Source organism: Mauremys mutica, chromosome 8 (assembly GCF_020497125.1).
Source record: "Mauremys mutica isolate MM-2020 ecotype Southern chromosome 8, ASM2049712v1, whole genome shotgun sequence".
Taxonomy (NCBI): Eukaryota; Metazoa; Chordata; order Testudines; family Geoemydidae; genus Mauremys; species Mauremys mutica.
In genome coordinates, this window is record NC_059079.1 from 12,278,690 (window position 1) to 12,298,614 (window position 19,925).

General features: G+C 47.5%; 1 protein-coding gene across 2 annotated transcripts in view; it reads right to left on the reverse strand.

Moving 5' to 3' along the window:
- Positions 1 to 284: 284 nt before the first annotated feature.
- CDCP2 (CUB domain containing protein 2) overlaps positions 285 to 19,925 on the reverse strand; it is a 28,674-nt gene continuing 9,033 nt past the window's right edge. The window contains exons 4-8 of one of the 2 annotated variants that reach the window (XM_045028388.1): positions 16,386 to 16,733; positions 15,132 to 15,443; positions 13,295 to 13,648; positions 3,634 to 3,812; positions 285 to 905 (exon numbers count right to left, since the gene is read on the reverse strand). In XM_045028388.1, the coding sequence (XP_044884323.1) occupies positions 588 to 905; positions 3,634 to 3,812; positions 13,295 to 13,648; positions 15,132 to 15,443; positions 16,386 to 16,733 (1,511 nt within the window). In that variant the 3' untranslated portion in view covers positions 285 to 587. Of the gene's footprint in view, positions 906 to 3,633; positions 3,813 to 13,294; positions 13,649 to 15,101; positions 15,444 to 16,385; positions 16,734 to 19,925 lie in introns of both variants that reach the window. The other variant, XM_045028387.1, reaches the window with a different exon arrangement.

Consider the following 19,925-nt stretch of genomic DNA (forward strand, 5'->3'; position numbering starts at 1 on the left):
GTGTGTGTGTGTGTGTGTGTGTGTGTGTGTGTGTGTGTGTGTGTGTGTGTGTGTGTGTGTGTGTGTGTGTGTGTGTGTGTGTGTGTGCGCCACAACAGAAGCTGGTCCAGTAAAGAAATATTACCTCCCCCACCTTGGCTATGTGCGTGTGTGTGTATAGACCAATAGATATGGGCTTTATATCTACCCAGTGTTTGTATTTTAAAATTCAGCCAAAATTTATTTATAGTGATATTTCTAGCCAGAGGCAAACAATATTACACCCCTTACTGTAGCCCCACCACTGGAAACAGTTGTAGGAAGAGTCATGAAACCCAAGAATCAGATTCCTAAACCCAACTGACAGATGGAAAGAAAAAAATATATAGCTGAGAAGAGGAGCTGTTTGCCTATTGCACCAATTTCTCCAGAGAACCGAGAGGAGATGGAGGTTGAACCCAACCTCTGTTTTAGGACATGGAAGCTGAGCTTCCATTTTAGCAGCTGAGCTAAGCCCAGGATCTCGGATGAAAGGACACTGGCTGTACATGTGTGTCTGTGACGGGGACGGAGGGTAGGCAAGGAGGAACTGGGCCGAAGGCAGCATCCTATAGCAGCACTAGTCCAACCACAGCAATCACCATGAGGATACCGGCAAGAATACAGATGCTAATGAAGACAATGTCACTGCTGTCCTGGCTTTTGCTCTCATAGGCCTCCACTGCTTCCGCATTCTGCCCATGGGGCTCCACCAGGTTCTCAGCGTACTGGGTCAGCCGGTAGGGGTCAGAGCTCGAGATAAGGGTTACTGAGGCTTCTTTCCTCTTAGGCTCGCACTGCACTTCGTATTCATGAATGTCCTCCTGGCTCCCAGCCGAGAAGTCGATATACAGGATACTGACAATCACAGACGTGTGGTTTCTTTTCTACAAGACAAAGTTTTTAAAGGGCAAGAGTTTGGTTTTACTTGTCAGCCTTCCAAATTAATAAAAACGAAACCCCCAGAGGAACACGTTTCAGGGTGTGGCTGGAGTTAGGCTCTTCATGGGAAAGGAGAGTTACAGGGTATTCACGGCATTTCATTGCCAGCAGCTTGAAAGCATGCGCTGAGAACGTGCATTGAGAATATGACAGGCCATGGAGCAGAAACCAGGTTGATCAAATTCCCTAGAAATAGGGAGCCTTATTTTCACAGGGGCATTAATGAGAACTGCAAGTGCTCAGCAACTCAACCATGTCAGGCCAATGCCCACCATAAAGGTCTGGGAGTTGGGACTTGTAGGTTTGGTTCCCAGCTCTGGCACTGACTTGCTGTGTGGGCCTAGGCAAGTGACTTGGGCCAAGTTTTTCCAAAAACGGTCACTGATTTTTGGGTTCCTCAGTTTTTTGGCTATCCAGCACCTAGGTCCTGAGAATCCCAAACTCCAGCTGAAGTCAACGGGAGCAACAGGACCTCAGCATCTCTGAGCCGCATGTTGGATATGCAAAAAGTAAGGCACCCAGAATCAGTGACCTCTAAAGAGGTGGGCTTTTCTGTGCCTCAGTTTCCCCTTCGGTGAACTGGGGCTAGTTTACCATGGGCATAATGTTGAGCGACCAGTGCATGGAGTTCTTCGGATGCAGCAATGGTGGGGCTTGCTCATGCCAGGCAGGGCTGCCAAAAGCATGTGCATAGTTTTTATTTGAGCAACTAAACGCTGGGTGCACAGTGCCCTCTGCCTCAGGCCTGCGTTCATGTGGGGAGCAGGTTACAGTTACCTAAAAGAACATATCCTAAATCAACTGTACAAAATTCTGACCTTGAGCAAGTCACTTCATCCATTATCCCCATTATACAGTGTCGCAATCCGTTGCACAGTTATGGCTATGTATGGCCACTTGTCGGTCCATGGCCATCTTGTCCTGTTAAAAGGACAAGGCAGCCTCCATCTTGGACCAGGTTCTTGTTGTATAGGAGAGGGCAGAGAGTCAATCCTGCCCAGCAACACTGGCTGAGTATGCTCTCCTGTGTTTTTGGTTTTTTTTCTCTCTCCTGCTGGGCCATCTAAAGGTCAGGCTAGTTCTGTGTATGAAGGCCTGATTCTGCCCAGCAACCTGTTTTTTTTGGGTCGGTCGTCTGGAGGTCAGGTTAATTCTGCCCAGAGACTCACTTTCCTGCTCTTTTTGGACCCAGTCATCTAAGGGTCAGGTTTGTTTACTCGTCAACTCCAGTGTGCCGTGTGCAAACCCTTCTGACGTGGGGTGGCAACAGCTCGAAACCTGAAGGGAGGAGGGACCAGGGAGCCAATCAGATACTGACACGAGGGAGTGAGACCTGTCTATAAAACTAGGTTCCCCCCCCAAAATTTGTGTGGAGCATCCGCGTGTTAGCTGAAGGACCTGATCACTCTTTTGGCCAGGGTCTCCTCCCGGTAAAGCGCGCTCGTGTCGTATCGTTTGGATTCGTTGTCGTTTGGACCCGATCCCTGTCAGCTCGTCATGCTTCCGGTGTCTGTTCTGCTGGTCAGCTGCGCCTGGAGTGCAGTATTTGCTTTTTGATATCTGACAGTTAGCTCATCTAGCCTCTTACTTTTCCCCTCCCTAACTTGGTACCAAATATCTACTCAGGATATCAGGATTGTATTAGTGAGCTCAGAATTGCACAATTGCTTAGCTAGCTTGTATAATTGTATACTTGTTATTGAATTGTTAATTGCAAACTGCTTTATGTGTTTGAATCACTGCTCTGTCTGTGTCCAGTGTGTGTGTGTTTAACTTGGGAGCTGCCTCTACTTAGAGGGTAGCTGACCAAGGGGGTCCAGTCCCCGCGGTCTGAGTGAGTGGAATCTGCCCAGCTGCAGCCGCACCACACTCTGGATTTATCCTCTGTGTGAACGCAAGGGTGGCTGAGGCAGTGGCCCATGGGTCTCTTTTCTGTGTTTGCAGCGGGCACCGCCCTGACGAACCCGATTCCTATCTGTGTGATTGGTGTGTCTGCCTATTTGGTGTGGTGTGGTGAGCAGTATAAAGTGTATTATTACTGTGTTTTGGGGTGTGTTTGTACTTTTGATACCATCCCAGCCAAAGTTGCCTCCTCCCCCGGCCCAAGGTGTAAAGAAATCCCTAAATAAACGCAGCCACTTGGCTTTTCAGTGTTACCCTGGTCCTGCCTGTCTTTTCCTCACTCAATACCAAGCTTGAATGAACCCCCAGCTAATTCAGACATACAGATGGGGCTAATAGTTCCTTTCTCGCAGACCCTTTCGGTACGTCTACACTGTGATAAAAGACCCGCAACAAGCCCAGGCTCAGGCTGTGGGGCTATAAAATTGCAATGTAGATGTTCAAGCTCAGGCTGGTGCTGGGGCTCTGAAACCCTGCAAGTGACTCCAGCCCAAGTCCAAATTCTACACTGCTATTTGTAGCCCCATAACCTGGGCCTTGTGACCCTGAGTCAGCTGACCCTGGCTCTGAAACTTGGTGCCGCAGGATTTTTTCCCCCCTGCAGTGTAGACGTACCCTTAGTCTTGTATATTTGGATTGTAAGCTCTTCAGGAGACAGACTGTCTCTTACTATGCGTGTGTGCATGTGCATCATAGACACAGATTTTTTATCATCTTGCTGTATTTGTTTTAGGTAAATAGGATTCACTCCTTATTATACTGATCACTTACCTGGGACTCAGTACCGCAGGTGTCGAACCTGGTGTGTATTTTAAAGTTCAGGCCAACCACTTGGGCAGGACAGGATGGGGTCCCTAAATAAATCTTATTTCTCTCCAGCTGGGCAAGAGACTGCACAGGAATCTGGATCTGGAAATCTGTTCGTGTGCAGCTGACGTTCACGGGAACAACTGTTGGGGGGGGAAGAAAGAAGCTCGTCTAAAACTCACAAGACTGCACCAAGTGGGGATTTTCATCAGTACTGTGCAGTGTACAGTACAAGGCAGTTCCCATAACTGACAGTGGCCCTGTTACTATTGTCACCATGTCATACAAAGAAGACTACTAGTGGCATCCACAAGCAAGTGACCAATGCTGACAACGCTTGTGGTTTTATTGTGAGTCTTCTGATATCTAGTGTTTTTCTTAAAGCCCCAGCTGCTGGAGTCAGGTGATTATGTGAGAATTTCAGCTTCCATTTAAAAAAACCCAAAACAGTAGTTTCTAGTCCTCACAGTAGTGGAGAAGATCTTTAAAAGTGCATGATCTGAGTGTAACCTAAAGGCTCAGAAAGGAGAAGGCAAAGAAAAAGAACCCTACATTTATCATTTTTAAAAGTCTCATGAATTTTAAACCCAATCTCAGGATTTCTGGGGGCCTGACTCGTGATTTTTGAACACTTGGGGCTAGCAAAATTCTGCATCAGCATCCACTGGGAACCAAGGCTGGCTCCAGGTTTTTTGCTGCCCCAAGTAAAACAAACAAACAAACAAACACACACAATGGAGTGCCACCCCTTCAAAAGTGCCGCCCCCAAAGAGCCGGAATGCCACCCCTCGAAAAGTGCCGCCCCAAGCACATGCTTGGAACGCTGGTGCCTAGAGCCGGCCTTGCTGGGAACACAACAGGGTGTGTATTAGATCCCTTTGCTTTGGGATGTGATTCAGAGCATTTCTGACAATCTAGAAAAGCTTGACCATCCTGGGATCTGAAGAAGTGAGGTTTTTTACCCACGAAAGCTTATGCCCAAATAAATCTGTTAGTCTTTAAGGAGCCACCGGACTCCTTGTTGTTTTTATCCTGGGATCTAGTTATCCAAGATCCTGCCAATGCTGCACGTTTCAGACCAGTTTGTAACCCATTATTGGCACACTTGGCTTTACACATGAATTGTGTCCGCACGCCACTTGGTTAATACTCTGGGCCCGGTTCTGCCAGCCCCCTCCCTGGGGGAGCAGTGGAGTGGGAAGGATGCCAGTCAAACTGGTCAGGTAAAGGCTGCATCCCACAAAGGGGTCTGAGAGCATGTGCACAGCATTCTGCCTTCCTGTGCTCCTCATGGGGCAATGCAGCTCAGTGCCACCCCAATGCAGGGCCATGGTAGTGCCCTCTAATGATGTGTAACCCCAGGCCTAATGCAGCGTAGGATTGTCTTCTTGTCACCAGCTGAGCACTGTTTTCTGCACTAGTGAGGGAACCCTCTCCTCAGGCATGTCTATGTAACAGTTTGACCGGTATGCCTTCCTCCCAGCTCTCTGTGGAATACTCTGGTCCCAGCATGGACCCACCTCAGGCGTGGTCTACACTTAAAACATAAGGCCACCTCACTAAATCATGCAAAATTTCATGCCCCATGCGACACAGTTAGGTCAACCTAAACCCCTGCTGTAGACACAGGTAGGTCGTCAAAAGAATCATTCCATCGACGTAGCTACCACCTTTTGGAGAGCTGGATTAAATGCACTGATGGAAAACCCCCTCCATCAGCATAGGAAGTGTCTACACTACAGCAGCGCAGCTGCAGTGCCGTTCTGCTGTAGTGTAGACAGTGTGTGCATGTAGTACATGGAGTTCTCAAAACATGGGAGGTTTCTGTTAGAGACCCTGCTGGTCTATCTTGCAGCTGTAGGAAATGTTACACCCAGCACCAGCAAGTCAGCAGCTTTTCAGAAATGGAATCACTCCGTGAGTCAGGCACAGGTATAAAGCACCACATGGCTGAACAGCATGCAGCACAGAACTGGGATCTAGGATCTTCTGCATTCTAATATTAGAATGGCCTTGAGTGCATCAGTGTCCCTGGACTCTACTTCTCCATGTCCCCCGCTCTAGAAAATGGGGTAACAATACCTACCTTGCAGGTGTGTTAAGAAGACAAATCAAGGGCTACAGTGAACTCTGACGATGTAAAATGCTAGGGGGCCTGGTTCTTCATGGCCATGCACCTTGGGCAGTCATTGACCCCGGTGCACTTTACTTTGCTCTAGTGTAACTGCCCACCTGAGGAGCAGGGCACTGGAGAATCAGGCCCCTAATCCATAGATCTACGGAAAGTGTCGCATGTGTGTCTGCCTATAGCAGCTGGCCTTTCTACATAGAGAAGACAAACATATAAACCATGTGGAAAGGGAAATAAGAACAAAAAACTCCACAGTATTTAAAGGTACCTCCCACCGAGGCTTGGCCCAAACACTAACAATATGAATTATTGAATTATTCTAACTCACTCTGTTAGAATCAGACTCTTATGAAACTGATAAGATGCAATAAAATCAACAGGGAAAAAATTGTGTCACTTTACTACACTTAGTACATTATAGAACCATTAGAAGATTTACCAAATAACTAGAGTGCATTAAATCAAGGGGAGGAGAAAATGGATCCTCGCTCTTGAGTTGAAGGCTTCCTTTAAAATGACCATAAATCACATGGACAGCCCAACTCACATCCTTTCATGGGCCCAGCTAGACAGAAAAATATTTATGCTAATTACAAGAGCCGGATAGAGCCCTCTCTCCGTATGTCATTTTATATACTTCGCCCATTACCGCACTGAGCACACCATGGCATCTGGACTTCCACTGGGGCCTTTTCCTTACATTCTCCTACTGTTCCACTGCCACTGAGGGAGCGCCATTGGTGGCAGCATTAGTGTACTTGCCACCATGGGATCTAACCCTGCTAGTGCAGACCAGGCTAATGAGAGCAGTTTCAAGCCTCTAGGGTGATTGTTATGCATTGTCCATTAGTGTCAAGAGATTCCAAATCAGACTGGGTCCCAGCTGTGCTAACTGCTGTACATACACACAGGAAAAGACAGTTCCTGCCCCTGGTCATCTAAATAAACAAGGGGTGCCAGATCACACAGGACAGGTAAGAATCAAACCTGGTTTGCCAAGAGCCCAGTTCAGTACCTTACCCACCAGACCACCCTTCCTCTCTGGAGCCAGAGTACAACACTTTACCATTTGAATCTCTACTCCAAAGACAGAGTCAGTCCAAGGGAAACCTCACGCAAGAGGCTCATTCTGTGCACTGGGAAGCAATCCCAGGTTCCATCATGAAGATGGTCATCCTCCTTTGCAGCGGCTGTTTATGGAAGGTTTGTACCACACAGACTGTTAACTGCAAGCAGATGTGTGCACACAGATCACTGGCAGGTGTAGGAAAGTAACATGCAGAGATAATTTGCTGAGGAAAACAGTGGTTTTGCATTCTATTTTTTCCTTTCAAAATTTAACATGCATCATGTGGATTTATTCAACATGGGTCTAGTGGGGTTCAGGAGACCTGGTTCCCTGCTCTGACACTGACTTGCTGCATCACCTTGGGGGGAACACTTGACCTGTTTCCTCCATCCCCTCCTTCACCTTTGTCTGTCTTGTCTACTTAGTTCCTGCCCTGAAAAGCTTACACTCTGTCACTCACTATGTGTATATACCGAGCTTAGCACAATGCGGCCCTGCTCTCCATGAGTGCTTCTCAATGCTACTGGAAATCAAACAATAAACCACAGTGACTATGAGGCGCGAGGCAGAAACACGGCATGGCTACAGTCAGGGCCGGTTCCAGCTTTTCTGCCACCCCAAGCAGGAAAAAAAAAAAAAAAGCCGATCGGTGGCAGCTCAATCGCACCGCTTCATTCTTTGGCGGCGGGTCCTTCACTCCCTCTCTTCCTCTTCAGACACAATTCGCTGGCAGCTCAAAGAGGAAGAAAGGGACTGAGGGACCTGCTGCCGAATTCCCGCCGAAGACCCGGAGGTGCCACCCCGATACCGGATGGAGTGCCGCCCCTTTGTATTGGCCGCCCCAAGCACCTCCGTCCTTCGCTGGTGCCTGGAGCCGGCCCTGGCTACACTACACAATTAGGCGACCTAATTTACGTTGGCAGACAGCCTTTCCAATAATGACATTGCTTGTGCGCGGCTACACTTTGCTCCTCCTGTTGGCGGTGCACGTCCTCCCCAGGAGCGCTCGTGTCGATTGTACGGTCAGTGTGGGGCACTGCGGGATGGCTCCTGACAGCCAGCATCAGTCGATGTAAGCAACGCAGTGAGTGCACTGGCACTGCACCAACCTAACTACATCGACCTTGACTTGACGCCTCTCGTGGAGGTGGAGCTAAGTGAGGGCTAGACTAGGCTAGAAACACTACAGTGCTGCAGCTGTGCCGCTGTAACACGTCTGGTGAAGATGTTCTAGGATGACGGGAGAGAGCTCTCCCGTCGGCATAATAAAACCACCTCCACGAGAAGCAGTAGCTATGTCGGCGGGAGAAGCTCTTCTGACAACGTAGCCCTGTCTACACCGGCACTTAGGTTGGTGTCATTTATGTCTCTCAGGGGGATGGCTTACTCACATATACAGTTGCCAACCCACCAGGATTGGCCTGGCATCTCCAGGAATTAAAGATTACGCATGTGATGAAATCTCCAGGAACACAGCTAACCAAAATGGGCAACCCTTCTGAGCGATGTAAGCTATACCGACATAAGTGTCCAAGCCTTCAGTGTAGTGGGCAGTTACATCGGCAGGAGTGAAATTTTAGTGTAGTTGCTTCTATAGTTAGATCGACAAACTCCTTGCGTCAACCTAACTCTGTAGTGTAGACTAGGCCTCGGATGCAGAACAGACATTAGGAACCAGATCGACAAAGGCAGTTAGGTACCTACCTTCCACTGAAATCACGGGACATTAGGAGCCTAAATAGCTTTGTGGATCTGGGTCCAGGAGGCTAAGCGCAGCACCTCACTCATCACATGAATTGTGACAAAATCAGAGTGACCCAGGATGGATCTGAAGGCAGAAGGACCTTGGCAATATCTCGGCTCAGTGAAACAGAGGCTACGTCTGCACTAGCACTAGCACTTTTGTCGGTAAAACTTTTGTTGGTCGGGGTATGAAACCCCCCCCACAACAACACACCTCCACGGACAAAAGTTTCATCGACAAAAGCGCCCGTGCGGAAAGCGCTGTGCTGGCGGGAGACACTCTCTGGCTGACGTAGCTACTGCTGCTTGTTGCGGGTGGTTTGATTATACCGGCGGGAGAGCTCTCTCCCGCTGGCATAGAGCAGCTACACGAGAGAAATTACAGCGGCGCAGCTGTGCTGCTGTAAGGTCCGTAGTGTAGACACAGCTAAATAAGGGCCATGTTATGCCCTTAACAGGCATGCATGATTGACACCAATGGGAATTATACACATGGGCAGAGACCATACTATGCCCTGGAGTGCCACCTGCACTTTGAATGGCCTAGGTTTGCTGGTCAGAATGACAACGTTAGTGTGACTTAAAAGGGATCCTTTGGTTGTGGTATTTAGTGCACTTTCTCAAGCTCGTGTGAGAGGCAGCACAACCTAGTGAACTGAGCACAGAGCTGAGAGTCAGCAGCCCCTGTGTGAACTCCACAGTCTTGGGCAAGTCGCTTAGCTTCTCCGCCTCAATTTACCCCTTTACAAAATAGAGAATTCTTACGAACCTCCCTCCCAGCAGCATGGTGAGAGTTAACGCACTCATTTTTAAAAAGTTCTTAAAACACAGATGTGGTGTGATAAAATTATGTGTTTATGGGCTGCTAAAATGGCATGTTGCTGAGCATATGTACTTAGACGTATTGGGCCTAACTTGGCCTTTTCATATAACTATCACTAGCTTCTAATGGAAAATATGCCCAAATTAAAAATCCATTGGTAAGTTACAGACTCCTTATGCCAGGAGCAGACACTATTCAGAAATTAATATAGAACACTTTGCACTTCTCTAGTACATCCAATGATTTCAAACCACTTCACAAATATTAATGAATTAAGCATCATAACACCCCTGTAGGGAAAAGACATATTATCACTGTTTTACAGATAGGGAAACTGAGGCACTGGGTGATTAAGTGAGTTACCTCAGCTCACACAGGAAGTCGGTGGCAGAGCGAAGACTATAACTACTTCCTTCCAACTCCCCAGTCCTATTCTTTCATCACCAGACCTTCCTCCTTCCCCTCTGCTCTACTGAGTTTTCTGAAAATGCCTGCTGCATGAAGCAGATGAATCCCTTGCCAAACATAAAATTAGGTGAAACTGAAGACTTTCTGGAGTCACGGTGGCTGAAGCCAACTAGCTAGTGTCTTTTATACTGCAGAACCCAGAATAATCCTGCACCCAGAGCACACCACTGGTGTAATTTGGGACGATTGTGTCTCTATGTGCATAAGATGTTTGGCCAGGATTTCAGAATCTCATACATCAAGTTTGAACTTTGGTGTCTGAGTTATAAAACCTTAAGTACATGAGGTTTGTAATCACAACACTGATTCCACCTTAAACTACAGCAACACTACCGGGCACAGCTATAATCCCCCTTCTCATTCTATTACTCAGCCCAAGAGGTTACCCTGCACTGTGACTGTAAGTGGAGGAAAAAAGAAAGCACAGTAGAGGCTATGCTAGTCCCATCCGCAAACACACACAAGCAGCTTCTCAGTTAAAAGCCTTCTGAATACTCAGAGAGGATCATCTTGAGCAGAAATAGGTCATGAATCATCCCTGACACACAGGTCAGCTCCAACACAATTATTTTGAAATACAATGAATGCCATCAATTCGCCCGCTTTTGAGGAGGCACAAAGGTTGACAACTATATGAGGAGCATTACACTGCAAGGCAGCATCTGGGCAGCTCCTCCCGCCAAGTATCTCCATATCCTGGAACCTCCAGGCTGACAGAGTCTGGTTTGGGTCTTTTCCAAAGACACAGCCCTTGCTGGTATCTCGCAAACCCCAGAATACTTGTGTGGCTTTGCAGATAAAACGTCCAGGAAGGTCTCACTGAAAACTGAGTCCACAGGACACTTTTGTTTCCAAGGGAATATTCCTTGTGAGAGTGAGTCTCTTGCTGAGGTTTGAAGAGGCCTCCTGCCAGTCTGATATGGACGCCCTCCCCCCAAAAGTGGGCTTACTGCTTGCGCTAATTTCACCCATTGACGGTAAGGAGTAAGGGGCTCCGCCAATTCCAGCCAAACCTCCATCCTGTCTTGAGGGCAGGAGATTAGTCTCTAGATGTGGGAGACATGGGGGAGATAAATAATAATCAAAGAACAGAAGAGAGAGTTTAAATAGGTCCCCACTAGGACACTTCAGGTTCACGGATTTTAAGGCCCTATGATCATCTCATCTGGCCTCCCACATAACACAGGCCAGAAAACTTTCCTTGCTGGCAGCTTGAGGCATGAGCTTTCCAGGACAGGCAAAAACGTATTCTGTGGGACGTTGGGATTGCCAATTTGGATCAGACTTGTAGCTCATCTAGTCCAGTAACCTGTTTGCAACAGCGTCCAGCACCAGATGCTTCTGAGGCAGGTGCAAGGAACCCTACAGAAGGTAGATGTGGGATAATCTGCCCCTCAGGGGAGTCTCAGAGTCTAAGGACAGAAGGAGTGACCAGATCATCTAGTCTGATCTGCTATATATCACTGGCCACCAACAGCCCAGCACCCGCACACTAAACCCAACAACCAAAATGAGACCCAAGTATTCCAGCCCACAGAAGACTAGACTAGTATGTGCCACAGGCAGAGAATAGGAGGGGACCAAGGTGCACCAGTGTCCAAGGCCCCTGCAGTGGGAGGGAAATGACTGAGTGAGAAATACCCAAATAATCCTGGCAAGTGACTCACACGTTGCAGGGAAGGCAAAACACGTGGAGTGTGGCAATGAGCTACAGCCTGAGCACGTGAGCAAGAACCAGCCAGCCCAGCACCTGAGAATGAGAATGCTCAGAGCCACCTCAGAGCCCTGGCCCGATCCATCCCACCCTATGTCCCTTCTCCCACCGTGGCCATCCCTGATGCTTCAGAGGAAGGAGATATAAACACAAAAACAAACCATCTCCACACAACCTCCCAGAATACATGGGGGAGGGGGAATGCACAGAATCTCTTCCTGACCCCTCCTGGTGGCCAGCTGAAACTCTGAAGCATGAGCTTTTAGGAACATAGACATAGACCAGAAGGGAGCCCCAGGGCAGCCCCCCACATCCCAGCCACCCCATCATATAATTGTGCTCTTAAATTTGTCCAGCTCTTTCTTAAAACTAATCGTTTGCCCCACAACTCCTACTGGGAGGCTGCTCCAGAACCTCACCCCTCTGATGGTCAGAAACCTTCTTCTAGTTTCCAGCCTGAGTCTGTTCATGGCCAGTTTATACCCATTTGTTCTTGTGCCAACACTGTCCTTTAACGTAGATAGCTCTTTACCCTCCCTGATATTTGCCTGCCAAATGTATTCAGACTCAGAGAGGAATCATATTCCCTCTCAGCCTTCTTGTTGCTAGACTAAACAAGCCAAGCTCTTCCAGTCTCCTCTCATAAGACAGGCCCTCCCCTCCCCTCCCTTCCCCGATCATCCTAGTAGCAAATCTCTGCACCTGTTCCAGTTTGAATCCATCTCTCTAGAACAGGGTGACCAGAACTGTGCACAATGTTCCAAATTAGGTCTTACCAGTGCCTTGTACAGGGGCATTAAAATTTTTTTTCTCTTTATTGGAAGCGCCTAGCCTAATACAGCCTAGGATTGTGTTTGCCTTTTCTCTCCTCTCCTCTCTCCTCCTAACCTGTGGATCTTGTTCCTTTTCATAGGTGGCTGGAGCCAAGCTTGGCCATGTTATAAGGCTTGCCTGTTAAATCAGGCTTTTAAATAATCGCCAATCAGTGGAAGGGTGGTAGTTATGAATGAAGGGCAGGAGTTTACTGGAGGATGCCCAGATGCTATTGTGTTAAGTATTCAAGCAATAGCGTCTGTAAGTTGGTAGCTATCTTAGCAAGGTTTGGGAACACAGGTACTCACTTAGTCATGGTTTGGCCAGTCTCCTGTGCACGACCCTATCAGCCAAACTCCTGCCTGGTGTCACTCCACATGGCCTAGTGTTTTGTTCGTTCGGTGTCTCAGAACCCTTCCATCCCAGGGCTAGGTGGTTGGGGTAGTATATAACTCAGGGCCTACTTATTTTTAAAAGTGTCTTTGCAGATCTGACTGCATGTGTGACATCCCTATACAAAAATATGTCATGCACGATTAGGCATTTGAACAGCAGAGTGCCTAACTGATATGTGCAATTACAGTGGTTGCAGAGGTACAGCTGGGTAATCGCACATGCAAAGAGCCAGTTATGACTCCCCCCTGGCTAGCCATTTGCACAGTTGCCCAGTTTGCATGTGCAATTATAGTAACCTCATGCATGCAAAAGTTTGGTGCACAAATTTGCTCACATTTTTGTGCATGTACTTTTGGAACTCAGGCTGTCAGGTTTTACTGACTGTCTCCATACTTATAATTCTCCGCTGCCTTGCCCTACAAATATCCAGCAGGGAGCACCGGATCAATGCACTGAGTCATACCTTACCTCCAATATATGCTACCGAGAACCCCCTGTTGGCCGTGTTCCTGTCCGTGTGGAGGACCAAGAGCAGTTTGTTTCTAGTGGATGTTATGGGAGACAGCATCTCTCTCCCACACCACTTCCCCAGGAGGGAAGCTTTCTCAGTACCTCCATCAAACACTGCCAGATGGTCGTAATCACAGCCATCTGTTAGGCTGTTCCGCCCCTCCAGAGCCAAGTCCAGGAAGAAGACTTTGATTCGGTATCCTGGGGGGAGCTGGATGGTCCAATGACATTTGATATTGTTGGGGTAAAAGTTGGGATACTGAGGACTGGAGAAATTTCCTTTGATGGCTGTGTATACTTCCTGGCATTTGCCTAGTTAGAAAAAGAAAATGCATTACCAACCAAACCGAAACCCCTGTGTGTGGAGGGAGCAGCTGCTGGGGGGTTCCCTTGATTTATTGCTAAAATATATCACAACAAATTATCTTTTTCACATAAAGGTTTCACAGCCACATGCTGTATAGATCTGCCCCAAACGTTCAAAGAGTTGGGGGGGGTCATTAGCTGCACAATTGCGGCCAGACTCCACACAATGCAAAGGATTTCAAGAACAGTGATAACAACAAGCACCCATGCAGGGCTTTTCAGCTGAGGACATCAGTGTGCTTTGGCAAAGAAGGGAAAAGGATCCTTATCCTCAATCTAAAGACAGGGAAACAGAGGAGTTAAAAGCTTAACATGTCACGTGACCAGGACATAGGCAGAGGTCATGGCTACAGGTCAGAGCAGGAGTCCGGGGTTCAGGCCTAGGTTACCTGCAGTGAGACAAGGCTGGAACTAAGCAGACACAGGGACTATCACAGCCACTGCACAGCTGCTGCAGCTGGGCTTCAGAGCCAGTCTGCTGACTCTTCCCACCAATCATGCATAGGGTGACCAGAGGAACAAGTGTGAAAAATCGGGATGGGGGTAATAGGCGCCTATTTTAGACAAAGCCCCAGATATTGGGACTGTCCCTATAAAATTGGGAAATCTGGTCACCCTAATCATGCAGTGTGGCCTATTTGTCAGCCTGCTACAGGCCAGCTGTGCTCATTAGGTTGCCTGGAAACTGGCTCTGCTGCTGCAGGCCCTGAGTCCTGACAGTGCTACCCCACAGAGGTCAGTGGGAGCTTTGCCATTGACTTCAAGGAAGCAGGCTACAGCTCTAACTGAGGGCGGGTGGTCTTGTGGTTAAGGCCTTAGCCTAAGACACAGGAGCTGTAGGTTCACTTCCCAGCTCCAGTACAGGCTTCCTGTGTGACTCTGGGTAAGTCTCCTGATCTCTTTGTGTTTCAGTTCCCCATCTGTAAAATGAGGCTGATACCCTTTCTCTACAAGGGTGCCCCATAAACATTTTGGGGAGGCTTAGATGCTACAGTAATTGGGGCCACAGAAGGACCTAGATAGGAATGACTTGCTCAAGATCACACGGCGAGCCGGGGCAGAGGTGGGGATAAAACTCTTGCCTCCTGAGTCCCAGTTCAGTCGCCCTGAACACTCTTAAATGTACTTTTTATTTAAATGGATATGACACAGCCACTAAAAGGGCCCCTTCCACTCTCTGGGAGCCCCTCATATACTAAGGCTTACAATTCACAAGCATGACACCAAACCATTTCACTTGCCAGCCTGCACACACAAGATCTTGCCATGGATGGAGGAACAGTGAATCTATACCCGCTTTGTGAGACCAACACCCTGGGACAGTGGTGGAGAAGGAGAGGGCCCAGAGGGCTTCCCATACATCTGGTAGCTTACGCTGGACAAACAGTTGCCTCCATACCTGAGAAAAAATAGGCCTTAAAGCCTCTACCTCCTATGTTGAAGTCTGACTTGAACACCACCAGGAGCTCGTGCGTGGAAGAGACGATATCAGGGGGTTTCATATTCCCACAGTAGTGGCTGAGATGCATGTCCCCCATCGTGGGCCCATCAGAGACAGCCACGTAATCAAAATTGCATCCCTCGTTGTTTTCCATCTGAAAGTCAGCAAAAACCAGCTTGATGATGGAGTTGGGCACTGCCCGGATGATCCAGCGGCATTCGACATTGTTGGGGTAATTCTCAGGGTAATGGGGGCTTGTTATCACGCCGGAAAGGCCTGTGAGCACTCCTCCACAAACATCTGGAAACAAACACAGACGGGTTACACACATAACAGAGGGAAGTCCCATGGCCCACAAAGGGGATGGAGAACATCGACACACATGCCCCAGCCCTGGAAAGAGGAACAAAGGAGGCAAAGAAAAAGCTTGGGGGTGCAGAAGGCTGTAGGTTGTCTCCAACTCTATAAGGAAAAGAGGTTTCCTGCCAAATGAGCAGAGCAACCCAAGTTTCATTCCATCTGGAGACTGACGATGGACTAATGTACTGGGCCTGGGAGATTCCTCCTTCAAGGGGCATGGTAGAGAAAGTGTTTTTTACTCTCCTGTCCTGTTTTTTATTAGTCAAAATGGTACATCACATGATGCTCATTCAGCACTAAGGTCCCACGGCAGGGCTGAATTCTTCTCTCGGTTATACCTGTGCACCCTGCTGCTCATTGCCCAGGTCTAACAACACAGTTAAGCCCCCAGAACCTTTATTCCTGGTGATGCTTCATAAGGAGGAAAGAGACCGGCTTGTCTCAGAGCGTAAACTGTGGGCTGGCTGTTAGAAAAGCCATCCTTTTAGCTGTAAACCGAGGACACTGGCACTGGAAATCACTGGGACATAATCAACCTGGAGCCCCAGGATTTTGCAGACTCACTTTTCAGACCAGAGCTGCACTTTAAGCCTGATACTATGCAAGACCTGTCGTTTTTCGGAGGGGATTTTTAGCAGAGTTTATTCAAAACACCCTCAAACAGACCAGATTTGCATCAGAACTGAGCTGGGTATTCATCACATCCCTAATTAGTTCACTCTATCTAATCCTTTAACTCTACTTTGTGGGACACAGTTTGTTTCAAAGGTGCTCGTGCAACAGTCTCTTTGTCCACTGCTACACGGCAAACCTAGAAGCCTTTCACCCAGGCATTTCATGCATTATCCCTTTGAGGAGACTCCACATAAAACCTATTCCAACCTTTCCGGTAAGCTGCAGAAAAGCCTTGACTGGCCACGTGCTTATCTGAGTGGAAGATGATGGACATGACATGCCAGGAAGAAGTAAACTGAGGAGGGGAGGTCTTGCCGCAGAACTTTCCCAGGAGATTCCCCTCGTCCTCGGAGAAGCCGTTGTAGATTTTGAGGTAGTCGTAGTCACAGTTGTCGTGATATTCCAGGTCAAAGTGGTCAAAGGTCAACAGGGCTGAGGATCCTTCTGTGACCACTATGAGCCACGTGCACTCGGTGTCATAGGGGTAGAGTCCAGGGAAATTAGGGCTGGAGAAGTTGCCATATGGTGCGGAGAGGAGTCCGCCACATTTGACACCTAGAGAAAACAAAACATTGCTTATAAAAAACAAACAAACCACAGAATATTTATCTGCTTGGTAAATCTCCGAAGCCGATGATTTGCAAACCAGTTACAATCATTGCTCATTGTAGCTGTTTGCTCTTAAACAGCATCCATGTTCCACCCCAGAAGTGCCTTGACTGTACATTTTCTGTACATTTGCACAGTACTTCGGACTAAAGAGAGCAGGAACCCAGAAGTGGGATTTTAAGATGGAACTCAGCGTGGTGGTGATGCTGTTGTGCCAAAGTCATTTACAGGAACAATAATTGATAGTGATTTATTAATCTATTTTCATTCAGGGATAGTTTGCTCACTCACTTTGCCCCTCTAATCTCAGGATACTGGTTCCTCTCAGGTCATCGAGTTGTTTATATTTATATCTATAGATCAGGGATCGGCAACCTTTGGCATGCGGCCCGTCAGGGAAATCCGCTGCCAAAGGTTGCCAATCCCTGCTCTAGATGAATACACACAGCTACACAGTAGAGCTTTCCCACTCTAACTCATGCTGCCTGTTTGAAATCTCCCTCCTGGAAACGAGCTCCGTGTGGTCCTTTCTGTCCTTTTTCTTGCTGGAAAAAAACCAAAGTGAATCTGAAACCAGTGGAGACACTGGCCTCAGCTGTACCCTGCTTGGAAAGCTGCCTTTGCACTCCAGAACTCACTGACTGTCTGGGAGATGACAGCAACAATACAAACTGAATCTAGAAGGCAGATCTAACAGCTCCACCACCCCATGAAGAAGGATGCTGTGCTGGGTGGCCATTCCATCCGTCTCCTCCTCTATGCAGCTCTCTCAGGCGGACCAGAGATGGTACTGTGCATGAAGCAAAGTATCTTCTTGGAACAGCAGGAGTCATGAAACACCAAGAACCACAGGAGAGTATCCTGCCACCCCCAATACACAACAGCAACCACACGATGTTCCTGGCTACCATTGAGCATATGGAGAGCTAGCTGGGGCCTGTATTTTCCCCAGAAGGAGACCAGACCGTCAATTTACAGCCAAACATTGTCTTTTAATCAGTGGAAGAACAGTGCATTGAGGAAAAGTCCACAGAAGGAGCTTGTCTGGAAAGGGCGTCTGTGAGAAAATATACCCCTGAATTCACCTCTTGCACTCTATTGTAACAATCTTCGTACAAAGTATGCCTCATGAGGTGTCATTTGAAAACTCAGAAGTTGCTGGGCATTATTGTCCTGGTAAAACATGTATAGCAACATTGTGTGTAAAGTTATAAGATTCTACTAAAACATGCTCCAAGTCTGGGGCTGGCTAAACCAATCCCTCAGAGACAAAGGGCAATCTGACAACTCAGCCAGGCGTAAACAAGGCCAATAGGCCAGTACCCGATAAATGGCCATTCTTTGGCAGGAAAGGAGGTATGGGTGAAAAAATTATATCTTAGCAAAACAAAAAAAACAAAAAAAACCCCAAACGAACAGCAAGAAGTTCTAATCCAAACAGACTTTTTGTCTCCTGAATCTCAGTTGGAAATGCTTTCCAAGGGAGAGACTGACACTGTACAAAGGGGGACAAACACACCGAGGGACCTCACCCCCTTCTCCTCCTCCTCCTCTCTCTCTCTCTCTGTCCATCAATTCACTGCACCAGAAGGAACAAAGGAAGCAGCCATTAACAGAAGGTTGTCCTGGCCTAAGAAGTTCAGCCAAGTAACACTGTTGAGAACATGTGGTGAGAAAAACTGTGCTTTGAATCTATCATAGTTTATTAAGTTAGGCATTAAGTTGTGTTTGATCTTTATGTTTCTTGTAACCATTTCTGACTTTTATGCCTCATCACTTGTATTCATTTAAATCTATCTCTTGTAGTTAGCACACTTGTTCTATCTAAATGCGTGTGTTTGAATTGAAGAGTTTGGGCAAATCCATTTGGCATTACAGGATTCGTGCATATCATTTCTCTTAATAAAATGCAGGACTTTATATGAGCTTGTATAGGCTGTGAGAGGGCTGGTCAGTACAGTATATACATTTCTGGGGGGAAATCTGGAAGTGGGAATGTGCTGGGGTCACCCTGCCATTTAATTCAGGCTGGCGGGATGCAAATGCACACAGACATAGCTGGGAGTGATTTATATGCTAAAGTGAGCAGTCCGGAAGTGGAGGCAACAACAGCAAAGCAGTGTAAAGGACACCCCAGGTTAGAAGGCAGGATTGACACAGTCACTAGTCTAGATTGTATCCTGGGTATGTTACAGAATATAAACACCTGGCCCCTGAAAGCATGAACTGTAGAACAAAACCACTGTCAAAGTAGGTGAGTACTCAGCCTTGTTGGCATTCATCTTTCAAGTGCTACGAAAATATTTAAAGCTAGTATCTGAGAATCTAAGCTCAAAGAAACGGGGGTGAAGGGCTTGATTCATTTACCAGTGAGTTATGGATTTACTGATTGATTTTCTAATGAAAACTTTATATCCCAATGTCTTCTTCTTCTTCAACGCACAGCTGAACTGTTGGCCACAGTAATCGTTCACCATTTGGTCCATTCCTGTGTGGCCACAAGGGCTTGTCAGCCCAAGAGTCCAACATCGTAACAGACTTGACGAACCCATGTAATAAGGGGTCTGCCTCTGGGCCACCTCCATCCCTCGGTTGGTGGAATTTTATCCTGGATGTTACAAGCCATCCGGAGAACGGCGTTCGCTGGAACGTCGGGTGGGATTCTCGCAACATGTCCAAAAAACATAAGGTGCCATATGTGGACAATGTCCCCAGTAATCTGTAGACCGGCATGACCATAAACATCTGCATTACAGATTAAGTCATTCCACTTTATGCTCGATATACGACATTGGCATTTTGTGTGGAAAGTCTCCAGCTTTGCCCAGTCTGAGCGGTGTAGTGTCCATTGTTCGCTCTTTTATACTGCAATGTAGCTACTATAAAATAAAGGGAGTGGGAAGAAGCTGGCAAACACCTGCAGCTCACCATAATCAGAGAATGGATGAATGTATGGTTGTGCTAAGCACATACCACCAGGGCCAACCCTAGACAAAATGCCCCCCCTTCATTTCTTAAACTTTTGAATACCTTATTTTTTTATTGCATTTGTAGCCCATTTCATGACTTTGATGCACGATTTACATGCATGATTTATCCCTGTCATATAAGATGATAAATTTGCATGCTAGGATTTGT